Raw genomic sequence first — 16817 nt, forward strand, 5'->3', positions numbered from 1 at the left:
AAACGACGTTGATTTTTGTTCGGCGCTATATCCCATGTGAAAATTGGTGGAACTAAATTAATTTGCTGGCACGAATAGAGAAAGTTCCGTTTTCCCGTCGACAACAAAAACACAGGCAATTACCTGCTTGTTTTGGAGAGCGGAACTATGTCAGATATCCAACGAAAAAATGTTCGAAGCTTTCCTCCCACTCCATCACTCCGTCAATGTTCGGAGTGCGAAAGTCAATTTAAGCGTGCATTCTTTTAGGAGTTCCTTAAGTTGGAAGTCAGAAAAGTTACTTTAAGAGGGCATTAATTTACTTAACATACGGTTATTAGGTAAATTTTGGCATGCACTTTGTTATTTAATATCTGCGCGAACGAGCTTTTTTATTTTTTGTTAAATCCTACATATAGGTTTTTAATTTTTTTTGATTAGCGCAGGCTTATCCATGACTCCGTCTGTCTGAAATTATGTTTTTCACAAATCCCGGGAACCATGGATTGTACGGCATAAAAAGTAACCTTTGTTTTGTTTAGTAATATACTCTATTTTCCAGACTTAGCCTGGACAAAAAGACAGATAAAAGCTTGTTTGTAATTTTATTTTCACGTGGCTGAAATCGCGGGCGTCCACTAGTACCTATCACAGCCCAGTGGATATGACCTCTGCCTCAAAATCCGGAGGGTGTGGGTTCGAATCCGGTCCGGGGCATGCACCTCCAACTTTTCAGTTGTGTGCATTTTTAAGAAATTAAATATCACGTGCCTCAAACGGTGAAGGAAAAACATAGTGAGGAAACCTGTATACCAGAGAATTTTCTTAATTCTCTGCGTGTGTGAAGTCTGCCAATCCACATTGGGCCAGCGCGGTGGACTTTTAGCCTAACCCCTTTCATTCTAAGAGGAGACTCGAGCTCAGCAGTGAGCCGAATATGGGTTGATAATGGTGATGATTGTTACCTATCATTTAGAATGGAAATGTAACTCATTTTATAAGGAATATCAATTTAAAATCATCTATAGTCGTCACGAGGAAAAAACTCCGTAAGAAACAACAGCAAATTGCTCTTACAAGAGTTATAGTATCTATCCATCATGTGCATTACCCGCCTTCTACTCTTCGACCCTTTAGACTTAGAACTTTGTACTTGCCCCTCCTTATACCTACTTGTAAAGAGCTTCAAATAAGCAATGAGCTTTTAGGTTGAAAGTTCAATGACATTTTTGTTTTAGATTAATAAGCTACTTGCCTCGTTTGTAAACAGTGTTTAAACTGAATTATGGGAATGCTATATTTTATTTTGTCCAATAATAATCACTATAAAATTTAATATAAATGAAAAAATATCTACGTGAAATTTTTGCCGCCGAAACACAACACATTAGCGAGTGACATCATTCATAGAGATAACAGTATCATTGTGATTTTATAAAAATATTACAATTACGAGAATATTTTCACAAATAAAAATGTGATTAGAGTTTCTAGGCATCTAAACTGCCTATATGATAAAAATCTTCTTGGTTTTATACAGCAGACGAGTTAAATTAAATGTCTCTTATTATGCTATAAATGCATAATATTATAAGTACATTATAGGTACATATAAAGTGTGTAAATGTTTACACACTTTATATGTACCTATAATGTATAAATACTTATATAATGTATAAACCCATAATTGAAAACACCCCTGCTCATCAAACAAATACTTACTAGTTTTGGGAATTGAACCCACGGCCATGGTTGCAAAAACCACTACCCACTGCGCCACGCGGTCGTTGTATTAATAAATATGGTGCATGTATGTGTGTATAATGTATACGTTTGTATGTAACATTCTCATATCTTTTGAAACATGATATTCTAAAAAAAGCATCGTGAGAAACCTGCTTACCTGAGAATTTTCTTAATTCTCTACGTAAGTGAAGCGTGGTGGACTATTAGCCTAACGTCTCTCGTCCTCATTACCAACCTATGAGTTGGTAATAATGATTATTAATAAAGGCCAGATCTAGAATATCATAAACCGACAAATTCGTTTATAAGGGTTGAGGAGAATGGAAAAAGTAAGGCAAATATGCAAAGATCGTAGCAATTGGAAATACATTATTTCTGCCCACCCCTATCCTGTAACAATGAAGCGTTATCATAATAATTATGAATGCATGTATATTTTTTTAATGAAATCACTTTATGTATATTCAAAATTTACCTAAATTAATTTATTCAAATCATCATAATATTGCCTTATTCTGCTGCAATGTTTATTTCCCACGTTGTCATAGGAAGGAGATACGAGTACATACGGTTTATGTATGTTTTAACATGTGCAATGTAGAGCACGGATCGACATAACAATTTGAAACTAAGTAATCTTACAATGTTTACTATAAATTACAAGGGAACGTATAAAATATGAACTAATTAGTCAAGGTATATACGTACGTTTGTCCAAATAGTACGAGAGCTAACATAAGAAATATATACCCTCATCTGTTATTTATTTGGGACATCGATCTCCAGAGGTCAATGATTTGTGATAAAAAATAAATCATAGAAAATATTCACATTACGCATTGCAAATAGTTCTTTAGTTAAATTGCGGCCGGATAATATTAAATGACTGAATTTTTCATTTAAATTATTTAAACTACTTACCTTATTGGTTAATTTAAAAAATCTACTAGTGCACTAGTTATAAGTATATACCCAACAGAATTTAAACACTGCTTTCACTACTGCAACTGTGCGGTGAGTAAATGTAATTTAAGAGTATATACCCTCATTAGTATATTTTTTGTTGCTTAAATTAACTATACTCCTTGCAATGCGTTACTGTGAATATTGTATATAATTCATTTCTTATCATTAATAAATAACAGATGAGGGTATATATTTATAATGCCAGCTCTTAGACCACAACGTTACATACTAATATTATGTATGTCACCGTGTAATAAATGACGTTTTGGAACGATAACAGTTACGTTTTCAAAATACATACAATTTTCATTCGTATACCATATGAAATACGGATCAGAGTGCGTAAATGTTTTCTAAATGAAAGGATTAGTTAAGTTAATGAAACATGCCTACAGGAACACAATGTGTTTATATGTATGTATCCGCAAACGAGAATTTGAAATCCACGTGGAAGCTTAAATCATATAATACGTTTGCAATGTTAACTATTATTTGTTAGGTTTTTATAGTTTTGCACACCTTTTTTGGGCTTTTACGTCTTTTACATGTTCTTTGATGGAACATAATATATAAATATTGCGTAGAAACTTTACTTTTGCCATATATTATTAGTGTAATATAATATAGTACTATTTAGTTACAACTCAATAATTATTCAAATATTATATGAAAGAGTAAGAAGGTAGGCAAACTGCGACAGAGATAGACAAGTAAAAAATTACATATATTTTATACCAAGAAGTATACTGTTGTTTCAGTTTGAAGAGTTTGAAACGTATGATTACTGATATAATTATACTAACCACGAACATAAAGGCTATAACTGCCTTGTCGGTCCAGTGGCTAGCCTATGTGGTTTCCGATCACGAGGTCCTGGATTTCATACTGAGTTAAGTTCTTTCTTCTAAATGTAGGGAAGTTGGTAGTGTTACAGCCCCGTGACTCGAAGAGCACGTTAAGCTCGAGCCCGGTCATTATCATTAACACCCTAAGCCCGATAACCTGCATTTTAGCTGTGTCGGTTTAAGCTCCATATCCCCTCTCCTATATAGGAAAGAGCCCTAGGCTTATAGTCATGTAGTACCTCGATTCTCTTTCTATAATCTTGCGATTATAGAAAGAGAATCGAGGTGCTACATGACTATAAGCCTAGGGCTCTTCGAAAATTAAAAATGCATAGACATCATTTTGTTATCGACAGGTCACGTGATCAAGTTATCGATCGGATCTGTCATTCCTATTCATTTATTAAGTTTCCATTTTCGTTAGCGTTTGTAGAAAAGGAATTGATGTGTTACTTTCCTACAGGCTCCGATTCTGTAATGGACCGTTAAAATGGGCTGATAGTGAAAACTTTACACGGTCGTTCGAGGTTGATGGACACAAGCGCAGCCACAAAGCCTGTTCTCTATTATACAGCAACGATTATTTTAAACTATAGATATGTTACATGCCTACAAAATCAAAGCAAAAAGTGATCCGAATTTAGCTACACCACTGAGCGCACAAGTGCACAATTTTGTGTTCACTTTTATTACACATGTATATAATCGTTCAACACATTCTTTAAACTCGAACACATGAGAGCGTTCATACTTAATTAAACACACACTTACATACACACAAACACACAACCACACAAAAATTTATTTATTTGTGTTTGATCTTGTTTTACGAATGCAATTATCTTAATTTTAATAAGTAACACTAATGGGCATCCATTGGCTCCCAAGATACAGTTACAGCTAGTTTGGGAGCCAGGGATCTACTCTATTATTGTATTAGAAATTTGTTACTGTTTGATTAATAAATATATATATTTTTTATATACATATATAGCTTTTACAGTGCCTGAACACACAATTTTTTGACATTGCAGACTTTCGTAGTTTACAATGCGACCAAATGAAATTACGACTCACCACTTTCGTCCGCATTAGTTTTGAAACATTAGGGTTCACTTACACGTGCTGCAACTCGTTCGCGACTCGACTGCATTCGGCGTCGTCTCGGCGGCAGGCGACGGCGTCGCCGACTGCTGTCAACCCTCGGCGGCGGTCGAGGGCGATCGCCGACTGCAGTCGACTGCCGTTGGCTGCCACCGAGACGCCGCTGACTGCAGTCGGCGACCGCCGTCGTCTGCCGCCGAGACGATGCAGACTGCAGTCGTCGATAGCAGCGCCACTCGTGTAAATGAACACTTTTTGATATAAAATCTTTGTTATAAAGCCTGTTATTAAATTAAAAAGAAACTTAACATACAAAAGATCAAAAGTCACTTTGATTCTTTTAGTTTAAACGAAGTTGACATAATAAAACTCATATTCCAAATTACTTTCCCAAAACTTAAATTACGTACACCATTAGGAACACTTCATTCTTTTCGTTATGACCATAATCAAAACTTTTATATCGGTTATACTATTCTTTTTGGATAGGTTAAGTTAGTCAGTTGTAAGAGTCAAGACCAAGGTCACTTCTAACTTTTTTGATATTATTTTCGAAGTTGACTGCAGAGTGTTTTCTTTATGAAAATATTACGAGTGTAAATATATTTTGAATATTTGGAATGAAACGCCTGGTAACTCATATGAGACTTTATTCCACTACTTAATTTGAGTATCGATACACACTTTCCAACGTAGGAAAGTTGTTGTCCAATATCGTAGCCGAGTTTAATTTTGCTTACGTGTATCGGTGGTTTCACTTGATGTAACTCCACTTCGTTCCGAAGTTAACTGCCCCGAGCATCGTCGTCGTCGCGTATTTATACCCTTGTGAATGATTCTAGAAACTTCACGCGTGTTGTTTATTCCACGAAATTCGAAAAAAAAACAATAACAAAAGATTGTAAGCAAATCAAAATGTAAACAAGACGATATAGGCGAGTGATTATGAACCTTATTTCTCTAATAATAGGGTTCTTCGTAACAATATTCTATTTTTCATAAACCCCGCGAGAACCATGGAATATAAGAAAAAAGTGGCCTTTATTTTCCAGGAAGTAGCCTAGGTATGTTAAATTTTCTTACGGTGTGAAGGAGTATGTAGGTACCTACCTATCTAACATACAAACTTATCAACAAACTTTCACCAATATATTGTATTAATAGCGTGATTTATTTTGATGTTTGTTATTTAAAACGCGGTTAAATTTATTTAATTTTCACTTTAACATTTGGATCAATAGTTTATATTCCTACTTAATATAAAAATGTAATGCAAAGTCAATAGTCAATATTCATTTATTTCTATAAGACTTAGTCAATAGGATTATAAAATAATGGTGATAATATTAGTCGAAAACTTAAAATAAATATCTCGCAACTTCAGTCCCGTCATTCATAATGAACAACCACGAAATAAGTTTAAAATCATTAAAATAAAAAATCAATCAATATAATTATCAAGTTAATAAAGTAAAAATGCAAAAAAGGAAGGTTTATGATTAAAATGACTTTATACACTCAACATTCTGTATGCGTTAATCCATCAAACTGTCTACTGTTTTGTCTTACTTATCATTTACTGTAATGACAATAATACGGCGCGTGAGAAATATCTGATATACCGTATATTGCTATTAATTCGTTTTGTCAGTGATTGATTTACGATATAATTTCATCCATGATTTTCCCTTTCTCCTCTAACTTAGTTCTGACACAACTGGTAATAAAACAAGCCGATATATAGGATACTAATTGAATATCACCATCATCATTGACAACCCATATTTGGCTCACTGTTGAGCACGAGTCTCCTCTCAGAATGAGAGGGGTTAGGCCTTTGTCCACCATGCTGATCAATTGCGGATTGGCAGACTCCACACACGCAAAGAATTAAGATAATTCTCTGGAATGCAGGTTTCCTCACGATGTTTTCCTGCACCGTTTAAGACACGTGATATTTAATTTCTTAGAATGCACATATCTGAATGGTTTGAGGTGCATGCCCCTGACCGGATTCGAACCTACTCCCTCCGAATCGAAGGCAGAGGTCATATCCACTGGGCTATCACGTCTCTTGATGAATTATGAGACGTGATAATTGAATATGCAACTTCAAAAAGAGCACTCGTTGGATATTCTATCAGAGACCTAAAATACAGGGTGTCCCGTAAATGTTACGACATACGTTACAGGGTGATAGCACATAGTGACATCAAGGCCTACTAAAAGTCTGCAAAATGTACCGTAGGTACAATGTAGGAGTATGTCGTTGCATTCTACTCGTTTTCTAAAATATCCCTTGAAAATTAAAAAAAAAATACGTTATATACTAGGATCTGGATAGAACCTTTGTGCAACCACACATGCACAACTCCGCTAATCGCACACATGCACAATTTTGTGTGTACTTACTTTATATAGCTTTTACTTCCTAAACACACAACTTGACATTGTAGACAATATTAAGGTACCTGCCTAATATGTGTTTACAAAACTTTCGTTGTTTAATAAGCGCTTAATTAAGACAATTATACACATTTTGTCCACCTCAGTGTTGATACGCTAGTGCGCTCGAGTATCCCTAAGATTAAAAAGTCGTTGACAATAAACAAATGAAAGTCACTAAGAGACCACGCAGTGCAGCTCTTTTGTTAATTATAATTAATTAATTAGCTCTCCTGATTGAGTCGCCAACGTCGTTATGTTGCGAGTAATTTATTCATTTGCCTCATTCGCCGCCTCCGGGGTTTTACATCGGAATTACTAGACGGAGTTTTAAGTCCTTCTGATGTTTGCGAGTTCATTTCGTAATAACGTTGCTTAAATAGATTGCTCGAGTTAATCTGCTTAAAGCCTGGTTGGCAGCCAGTTAGCGGAACGTTTTCTTATTTTTTTTTTCAGGAAAACGCTAGCATTGAAATTTTAATTTGACTGAATGCATTCAGTTTATTATAAGAATTATCCACTTGGACTTTTTTTGCCAAGTAACTTAAATTGGTAATCAACATCAACGTGATAATTATTTTTATTATAGTAGATTGTTATTCAAGGAGCTAAAAAAACCTATTATATACGAGGTATTTTTAGGGCACGAGCCGTAAGGCAAGGGCCGCTAAATAGAAACCGAGTTTATAATGGGTTTAGCCCCGCGTGTTCCACCGTCTTATTTTATTTTCTCGCAATCGTAGTGAAATAATTGTGTAACACGCGCATTATAAACTCGGTTTCTATTTAGGCGGACCTCGCCTTCGGCTCGAGCCCTAAAAATACCTCGTTTAAAATGTGTTTTTTTTAGCCCCTTGTATAACAATCTACTATTAATAGCCCTTGGATTCAATATCCCCATACCACTATAGATTATTATTATCAATTTATTCTCAACTAGCGTAAGTCTGTGAATTCGTCTGCGTGGAAACCCTGAATCACGACTATTTAATAAGTTAAGTATACGTACAAAACTTCTAATTCAGTTACTCTATAAATTGCTGAAAACAGCAATAATTTTTATTTATTGCGTGGATTAAAATATAAATTAAACACACCAACAAGCGCGGGAAAACACTTTGCTTAAAACTATGTTAAGATCATTATCAATTACTATTATTGTCAAAAATTTTTGAAATTTTGATCTTTTTGATTTAATAACATTAAATTAATTATTTTATTTCGTTCATTTCACTTTAACACTCCGCTTTTACGCGGAAAATTAAAAACGCTCAATGCATTTCATACTAATTTTAATACGTATTTTAAATTAATTTAATATATAAATTAATTTGTTTCATTCCATTCAGATATGTACATCACACAGATTAATCTGGTTTTTGCGGAAAATGCTTAGTAAATTAAATTTGTGGCATTGGAATGCCAGTCCGGAATAAGCCACTTAGATTAAGTTCCACTAATTAGTTAATATGCATTGTGGTATATTAATTAATTACATAAACTTAATCTAAGTGTATAAGTGACGATTGCTTAGGTTAAGCTTAACGGGGTGTGTTGACAAGGTCAGGAGTTCCAACCTGATGGGTAATTCCTGATGAGTAATATTAATGTCTGGATTCTACCTCCCAAAACCACCACGGTTCAAACGTCATAATTGCCTTCATAGTATAAGAACCGGCATAAGAAATATATACCTTCATCTGTTATTTATTTGGGATAAGATTTTTTTTTTGGAGTTTAGTCCTTATGAATCGATTTTTCATATATAGCCGGTATGAAAAAAATATGGGCAGTAAAATTCGATGAACGAATGACAGCGTTACGTTTTTTGTGCGCAACCTATTCTGCCCACCTTTCACTTTTCAGGCGTAGGTATTGAGACGTACGTAGTGTATGCTGCGTGGCAAAATACACCCACAACTATTTAGACAGTCGATCTGAAAGAGTAAACTTCATTCGTGCGTCGGAGCTGACACACACTTTTTTTTTAAAATTAATCAATGATCCCTCATTGATTAATTTAAGAAGATAATTTTTCTTAAGAGACTTGTTTTATTAATAAATTACAAAAATAGTTACAATAAAGTAATAAAAATAGTACATGTATTTATAATTACTAATACTAACCAAAACAATAATATCTACTACTTTCAACTGTATTAAAAAAATATAAAACTAAAAACTTAGGAGTCGTAGAATTAATCTGAATCGATGTTAGTAAATTAAATAAATTTAATAAAAAAATTAATCATTTTATATTATCCTACCGCAATTTAACTAGGTAACCTATTTGCAATGTGTCACTGTGGATATTATCTATCAATTATTTCTTATCACTAATTAATTGACAGGTGAGGGTATACATTTCTAATGCCGGATCTTAGACCATTAGAGCTTAAGCTGAAAAACTTTAAGCTTTTACAAAATGAAAAATAGCCCGGCCATAAGTTCTTAGTCCAAAAGATCCACCTAAAAAAGAACCACTCTCTAAATCTAAATTAGTTAATCGTATGACTTCATTCTCAAAACTCTATCTAAATATATAAAACTGACATAGTGATCATCTATCAACGCACAGCCGAAACCACTGGACTGATCGGGCTGAAATTTGGCGTGCAGGTTTATGATTTTGATCAATTCTACACCTAAGGGTATGAAAGTTTGTATGAAACTTTGTCAATTTTGCGGCGATCTGGCTGTAATTTGAAATGAAAATATATCTCGGAAAAATCCATGGTTCCCGCGGGATTTGTGAAAAACTGAATTCTACGCGGACGAAGTCGCAAACGTCCACTAGTTTAATTTATAAACCAGTATAGCGGTAGAGCCTTATTGTCTAAGTTTTCCAAACCACCGGCTAACAATTCAGCTTCACTGAGTGTTTCGTCGTCATAATCAACCCATATATGGCTCACTGCTGAGCTCGAGTCTCCTCTCAGAATGAGAGGGGTTAGGCCAATAGTCCACCACGCTGGCCCAATACGGATTGGCAGACTTCACACACGCAGATAATTAAGAAATTCTCTGGTGTGCAGGTTTCCTCACGATGTTTTTCTTTCACCGTGATATATTTTTTTTTAAATGCACACAACTGAAAAGTTGGAGGTGCATGCCCCGGACCGGATTCGAACCCACACCCGAATCGGAGGCACAGTTCATATCCACTGGGCTATCACGGCTCTTAACTGAGTGTTTGTATATTGTTATTGTTATTGATTCTGTCTACCACATAATGGGATTGCTCCTTTTAGTTAGATGGGACTCGATATTAGAAGCCGTTTTAAGTCGAACACATTTTAGTAATTAAATTCGGTTGAATTGATTGTTTGGGTTAATCCGTTCATCAATGGTAATGTTTACACAAATCATGGAAGGGTTGGAATGGATGGAAGGGTAGGATGCTTTTTAAAAATAATTTGTTTGCTATCTATAATCTATTTAACATTGTAAGAAACAATGTTGCTCTTCTACTAATATTTGTAAGATATGGTACGTAAGGGTGCGTAGTCTTTAATATCTAATTTTTTTATTTGCTATTTTCGTCAACAGATAGAATACAGTATAGTTTAATAATAATAGTAACATTCTCTCTCATTATGCTTAAGTTTTATAGCCTGCATAACTCATCGGTATCAATCACTGTTGAGTTCGAGTCTCCTCTCAGAATGACAGGGGTTAGGTCAATAGTCCACCACGCTGGCCCAATGCGGATTGGCAGACTTCACACACGCAGAGAATTAAGAAAATTCTCTGGTATGCAGGTTTCCTCACGATGTTTTCCTTCACCGCTTGAGACACGTAATATTTTAATTTCTTAAAATGCACACAACTCAAAAGTTGGAGGAGCATGCCCCGGACCGGATTCAAACCCACACCCTCCGGAATCGGAGGCAAAGATCATATCCACTGGGCTGTCACGGCTCTGTCGGCTGCATAACTATTGGTCTTCAATATTAAAGTCTAATGGCTTTTCTTGTGATACATGTTTATATACAGATTTTACATGCTTCGTCTAACTATGACTAAAGTCACTGGTAGATCTGAAACTTGATTTGCTAGTCTCTCCACACTATTCACACATTCAATAGATATTGCTGTCACATCTAGATCTGAATACGTGACCAGCCTAACAGTAGTTAATTATTTGGTATTCATTGACCGGGGACTGGTTTGTTGTCTTCTAGGAATAAGGGATAGGTTCATAGGTATATAGAACTTAATATACATAATAAGTGTTGTAGCGGATTGCTCTACATAAAGTTATATGCAAAGTGACTTTGCAACGTTGTTGACTCTACAACGTGCAATTGCAAAGTGACTTTGCAATTGCACGTTGTAGAGTCAACATCTTCTGAGGATGCTCCGGTTTCGGGGTGAAACGTACGTAGAGAGTATTTTGTCGGACCTGGGTGACGTTGTCGCATGGGTTCGCCGAATTTTCGTGGATGATAGCAAAATAAATAAATCATTATATAATCATGATGAACTTCCGCAAAGTAACGCCTTCTTCTATCCACTACATAAAGTTAATAGTGCTTATATTAAAAACGGCTCACTACATAGTCTGGCGTCTCTACTTTAGGAGAGTCGTTATGGAACTTAGACCCACAATGCTGGTACAAAGCGGGTTGACGAGCTTCGGTTACAATATTCAATAATGACCCGAACCAACGCATACTTGCATGAACGGGGTTCACTATCAATTTATCAACTCTGGATGATAATTTCTCGAAGAAAAGGAATACTTAATATTTGACAACCCGACCAAGGATTCGATCACCAGCACCTTGTGTTACGAAGTCTTGTAGGGTAACCACTTACCTATATACTTATGGGCTAACGAGTCAGGGAAGTTAACACAATACATTATACTTTTAATCGTTGTTTGATATCTCCGTATCTTTGTTAAGATAAATTAATGTCAATATCTCTAACAAATCATCGGCATTAGTGATTCGTCTCGGCACCTTTTGCGTGATTCAAACCCTGCATGAGACACGCAAGTCCAATGATTTTGTATAATCTTGTAAAGTAATTAAATAAGCAAGAGATATCTTTGGTATGTTTAGAAATATCTATTTAACATGTATCTAACAGAATAAGTAGGTTACCAATCGGAAATTGGTTCAAATATTTGAGCAACTGCAGTTGCATGTTAAGTAGTTGGTGTACTGGATACAACAGAGATAGTACCTACTTCTAAACATAATACGACAAGTAAGTCTAAAGTGTCGGTTTTATCTAACACTAACTAACGCCGCGTGATTTTACCCGCGTGGTTCCCGTTCCCGTTGGAATACGGGGATAATATATAGCCTTTAGCCTTCCTCGATAAATGGGCTATCTAACACTGTAAGAGTTTTTCAAATCGGATCAGTAGTTCCTGAGGTTAGCGCGTTCATTCAAAAGAAACAAAGAAACTCTTCAGCTTTATAATATTAGTATAGATGGGAATAGGGCTTGGAATCTGGAACGAGGTTTTTGTAACTTGACACTGTGAGTTTCGAATTTGTGTTACGTCTTTCTGTCTGATAAATAGCTAGCAGTAGACAGAAAAAGCTAAAGAAGATATATTTTTAAAGAATATTTGCCATATCTTTTAAAAATTCGTAGGCTTGATGGAAATTACGAACTTTTGATCATTCTAAGCTCCATTAAACGTCTTCATAAAATTTTAATGTAACTGATGCCGTAACAAACAGACCATAATTCCCAATAATCTTTCGTATCATTTTGGACATTAAAATATTATTGTACATTTCCAAATGCATAATTAGTATACACAAAAATATGCTAATTAATTAATGCAAGGTTATTGTGATTTAATTAGCTTTTTTTGATTGCCAGGTTTTCGATTGCCGACAAGTGACCACAACAAGTGGAATGTTCGAAGCCCTCTGCAATCATATCAAGTACAGCACAAATAAGGGAAACATCAGGTACGTTGTGATTTGTAGTACATACAATATGTTGGCAGTCAAATTTCATGGCTGGACTAATTAAATTTAAAGGGTAAAATACCAAGATTCTCTATTGACCCTAAGAACATTGAGACGCTAAAACATTCGCATCCTTTTGTTGTTAACATCCAGTAGACTTGTATAAAACGTTTGGCGATATTATGCAATGCCAAAAACATTTATTATTCACTCTTACTTTGAAGGTTCTCACATCACACGTGACAAGAAACGCGGATGTCGGAAGAATATTTCGCCAATAAGAATTTGATCAAAAATGTTAAGTAGTTTGATTTATTTGTATTTAGATACAAATCAATTGAACATCAACCTCAGATATACTCGTAAGATAGATCGCTTAAGCGCTTCATCTATGTTTTGTTGTTCACATTCGGTTGATCTGAACCCCCACGAAATCACCATGAACTTCATTAACGAAAATGTATAAATCCGCAGGTCAGCTATCACCGTGTTCCCTCAACGCACAGACTGCATGCACGACTACAGGATATGGAACAGCCAGTTGATCAGCTACGCTGGCTACAAGCAACCTGATGGGACTATTCTAGGAGATCCTATGCACGCAGAGTTTACTGAGGTATGTAGGTATACTTTAATTTTAGACTGTGTTGTCATACTCACCTTTAAAACAATTAAGACATGGTTGGATTATCAGATGTTTGTATCTTATAATCCAACTGTTGAAAATCCATTAGATATAGTTCGAGATCCGGCATAAGAAATATATACCCTCATCTAGTACACATACGTGTTATTTATTTGGGATGAAAGATAAATGATAGGAAATATCATTTATTTCTTTACATTGACACAGCAAATAGGATGCTTAGTACAATGGCAGCCGGATAGTATTAAAAGTTTTTTTAAATCTACTTTTATTGGTTAATAAAAAAAATCGTACACTAGATAAATTAATATACCCAACAGAATTGAAAACGTAAAGGTTGCCTGCTTTCACACTACAATTGTGGGGTTGCCAGATATAAAAAGTTAACTAATGTCATATAAATACCATTATCAGTTATTTAGCAGCGTAATATGTCAAATGATAACTTATTTTATGTATAATTTAACTGTATTAAATTGCCTTTGATCTAGTTCATGTTTTCCTATATTTTGTATGAAATTTTACTAGTCAACCTATTTGCAATGTGTCACTGTGAATATTTTCTAACATTTATTTCAGATACCAAACAAATAACAGATGAGGGTATATATTCCTTATACCGGATCTCGTACTAATGCGTACGATGCGGTCAGTGGACGCCTACCATAACAATGAGACTACTACAAGTATCTCAGATCTCGCTGATTAACAATTAGCACACAATGTTTGTCAGTAGACACAGCTTCTGACTGGAATTTGGAGACTGTAGTTAACTTTAATCTCATTGTTACCAAGTGTCTACTATAATTGGAACTGGGAATAAAATCCCTCAATATTGTCCCATCGCAGTTCCTGGTTTTAGTTTAGGATTAACTTTGATGTTTTTAGATATTGAATGGCTCTTATTTGATTTATGTATTTTATTATCTGTGGATTTCTTGTTCATATTATAACTATTTGGTCGTAATAGGATTAGTATTATTATTTTTTATTAATTGAGAATTAAATTTCCGTCGTATAAGAGTTACATTAAGTTTTAACTATTTCTTTTTTTTTTTTAATTCTTTAGAAGTTAGCCCTTGACTGCAATCTCACCTGATGGTAAGTGATGATGCAATCTAAGATGGATGCGGGCTAACTTGTTAGGAGGAGGATGAAAATCCTTTCGGTTTCTACACGACATCGTACCGGAATGCTAAATCGCTTGGCGGTACGTCTTTGTCGGTAGGGTGGTAACTAGCCACGGCCGAAGCCTAACACCAGCCAGACCTGGACCAATTAAGAAAACCTTAATCGGCCCAGCCGGGGATCGAACCCAGGACCTCCGTCTTGCAATCCACCGCGTATACCACTGCGCCACGGAGGTCGTCAAAAACTCGAACTAAGAATGATAAAAAAATAGTTTGCTTTTTCTTATAAGATGACAAACCTTGTTCTCTGGTGCAACTGTGTATGTATTGTTTAGTTACTGATATCTGGATTCGATCAATACTGGCTCAAGTGTTTTTATTTGGTAATTTATTTTTTGTTTTGCTCTTTACGCCTTCCAATTTCCCCTAAAGTCTATAATATCTGGAGAAAGTCCAGTCATATTGCTTAGTTTGGATAAACAAAAAAAAAAAATTGCAAAATGCACACAAAGTAGGGTTTTGAGAGTTTAGGCATATTATAGTCAAGCGCTTTCCATCATAGGTTGCTGCTTACCATCAGATATGGTTGCAGCCAAGCCAAAAAACAATGTAAAAAAAATGGCCTGACGTTATCCCGAAAATCTTTGTGCCCTTAGGTATACTGTACCTTAGGTGTAAGTTAATGTATTCTAATAATCTTAATTGCTATTGTAAATGGTATGTGGTACATGGTACAAGTACGTGGTAAGGACAAAATATCAAAACTTTTCTTTTGAAAATATTCATAAACATTAACAAGATCGTTATGGTAAAATTACCTGCGTACCAGTCTTTATTTTAAAATAGCTGACGCCGCGCGGTTTCACCCGCGTGGTTCTCGTTCCCGTAAAAGTGTGGGGATATTATATAGCCTATAACCTTCTTCGATAATTGGGCTATCTAACACTGAAAGAATTTTTCAAATCGGACAAAAAAAAAAAAAAAAATTAAATATCACGTGTCTCAATCGGTGAAGAAAAACATCGTGAGGAAACCTGTACACCAGAGAATTTCTTAATTCTCTGCGTGTGTGAAGTCTGCCAATCCGCATTGGGCCAGCGTGGTGGACTATTGGCCTTACCCCTCTCATACTGAGAGGAGACTCGAGCTCAGCAGTGAGCCGTATATGGGTTGATATCGATCGATAGAAGAAAGACAAGAAATCTGCTTACGTACTAGGTATTACCTAGACAAAGATATACATATAATCATTGTATTCCACTGCAGCTCTGTCTGAAGCTGGGCTGGAAGCCGCCACGTACCGCGTGGGATATACTGCCGCTCGTGCTGTCAGCTAACGGCAAGGATCCCGACTACTTCGAGATCCCTCGGGAGCTTGTGATGGAGATCCATATGACTCACCCCACGTAAGTATATCAACAAAAAAATATATGAACCACAAGCCGACGCGTTTTCACCCGCGTAGTTCCCGTTCCTGTGAAAATACGGGGATAAAATATATTTTATCCCCTAGTTATTTTCTAGTCTATGACGATAACAAATAACGTAGCTTTCTAGTGGTAAAAGTATTTTCAGTACATCGATAGTTAGTAGATAGATGGTATATATGGATGGTACATATAGATAATAGATAGATGGTCGGTAGATCCAGAGATCAAACTTTACTTTTTTATAATATTTTTAAGTATAAATAATATCTAATTTATATTTTACAAAGTTATTGTGTATTTCACCACACACATATGTATTTAGTCTCGCACAATGGGGATAGTGACTAAATTTGAATATAATATTGATATTGATTTTTTATGAATATTAACTAATTATTGCATAAAAAAACAAAGACCCGAAATGTTCGTAAAATAAATAAGATTATGAAACCCATACAAAAAAAAAAAACAAAAGTCGGGCGTCTCCTTGACCTCTGCTTAAACAAAATTACCAACTTTTTTCAAAATTTGTATTTCAAAATGTAACACTTCTACTACAAACTACTACATCTTATTTGTTTAGTTTT

The 16817-nt window shown here is 35.3% G+C and overlaps 1 protein-coding gene across 2 annotated transcripts in view; it reads left to right on the plus strand.

The window, feature by feature from the left end:
* Positions 1-16817, plus strand: part of LOC112048444 (nitric oxide synthase-like protein) — a 165376-nt gene that overhangs the window by 124918 nt on the left and 23641 nt on the right. For both annotated transcript variants that reach the window (XM_024085974.2, XM_024085973.2), the window contains 3 exons: positions 12933-13024; positions 13499-13640; positions 16067-16206. In XM_024085974.2, coding sequence (XP_023941742.2) covers positions 12933-13024; positions 13499-13640; positions 16067-16206 — 374 coding nt within the window. The remainder of the gene's footprint in view (positions 1-12932; positions 13025-13498; positions 13641-16066; positions 16207-16817) is intronic.

The sequence above is a fragment of the Bicyclus anynana genome, chromosome 5, assembly GCF_947172395.1.
Source record: "Bicyclus anynana chromosome 5, ilBicAnyn1.1, whole genome shotgun sequence".
In the NCBI taxonomy this organism is placed as follows: domain Eukaryota; kingdom Metazoa; phylum Arthropoda; class Insecta; order Lepidoptera; family Nymphalidae; genus Bicyclus; species Bicyclus anynana.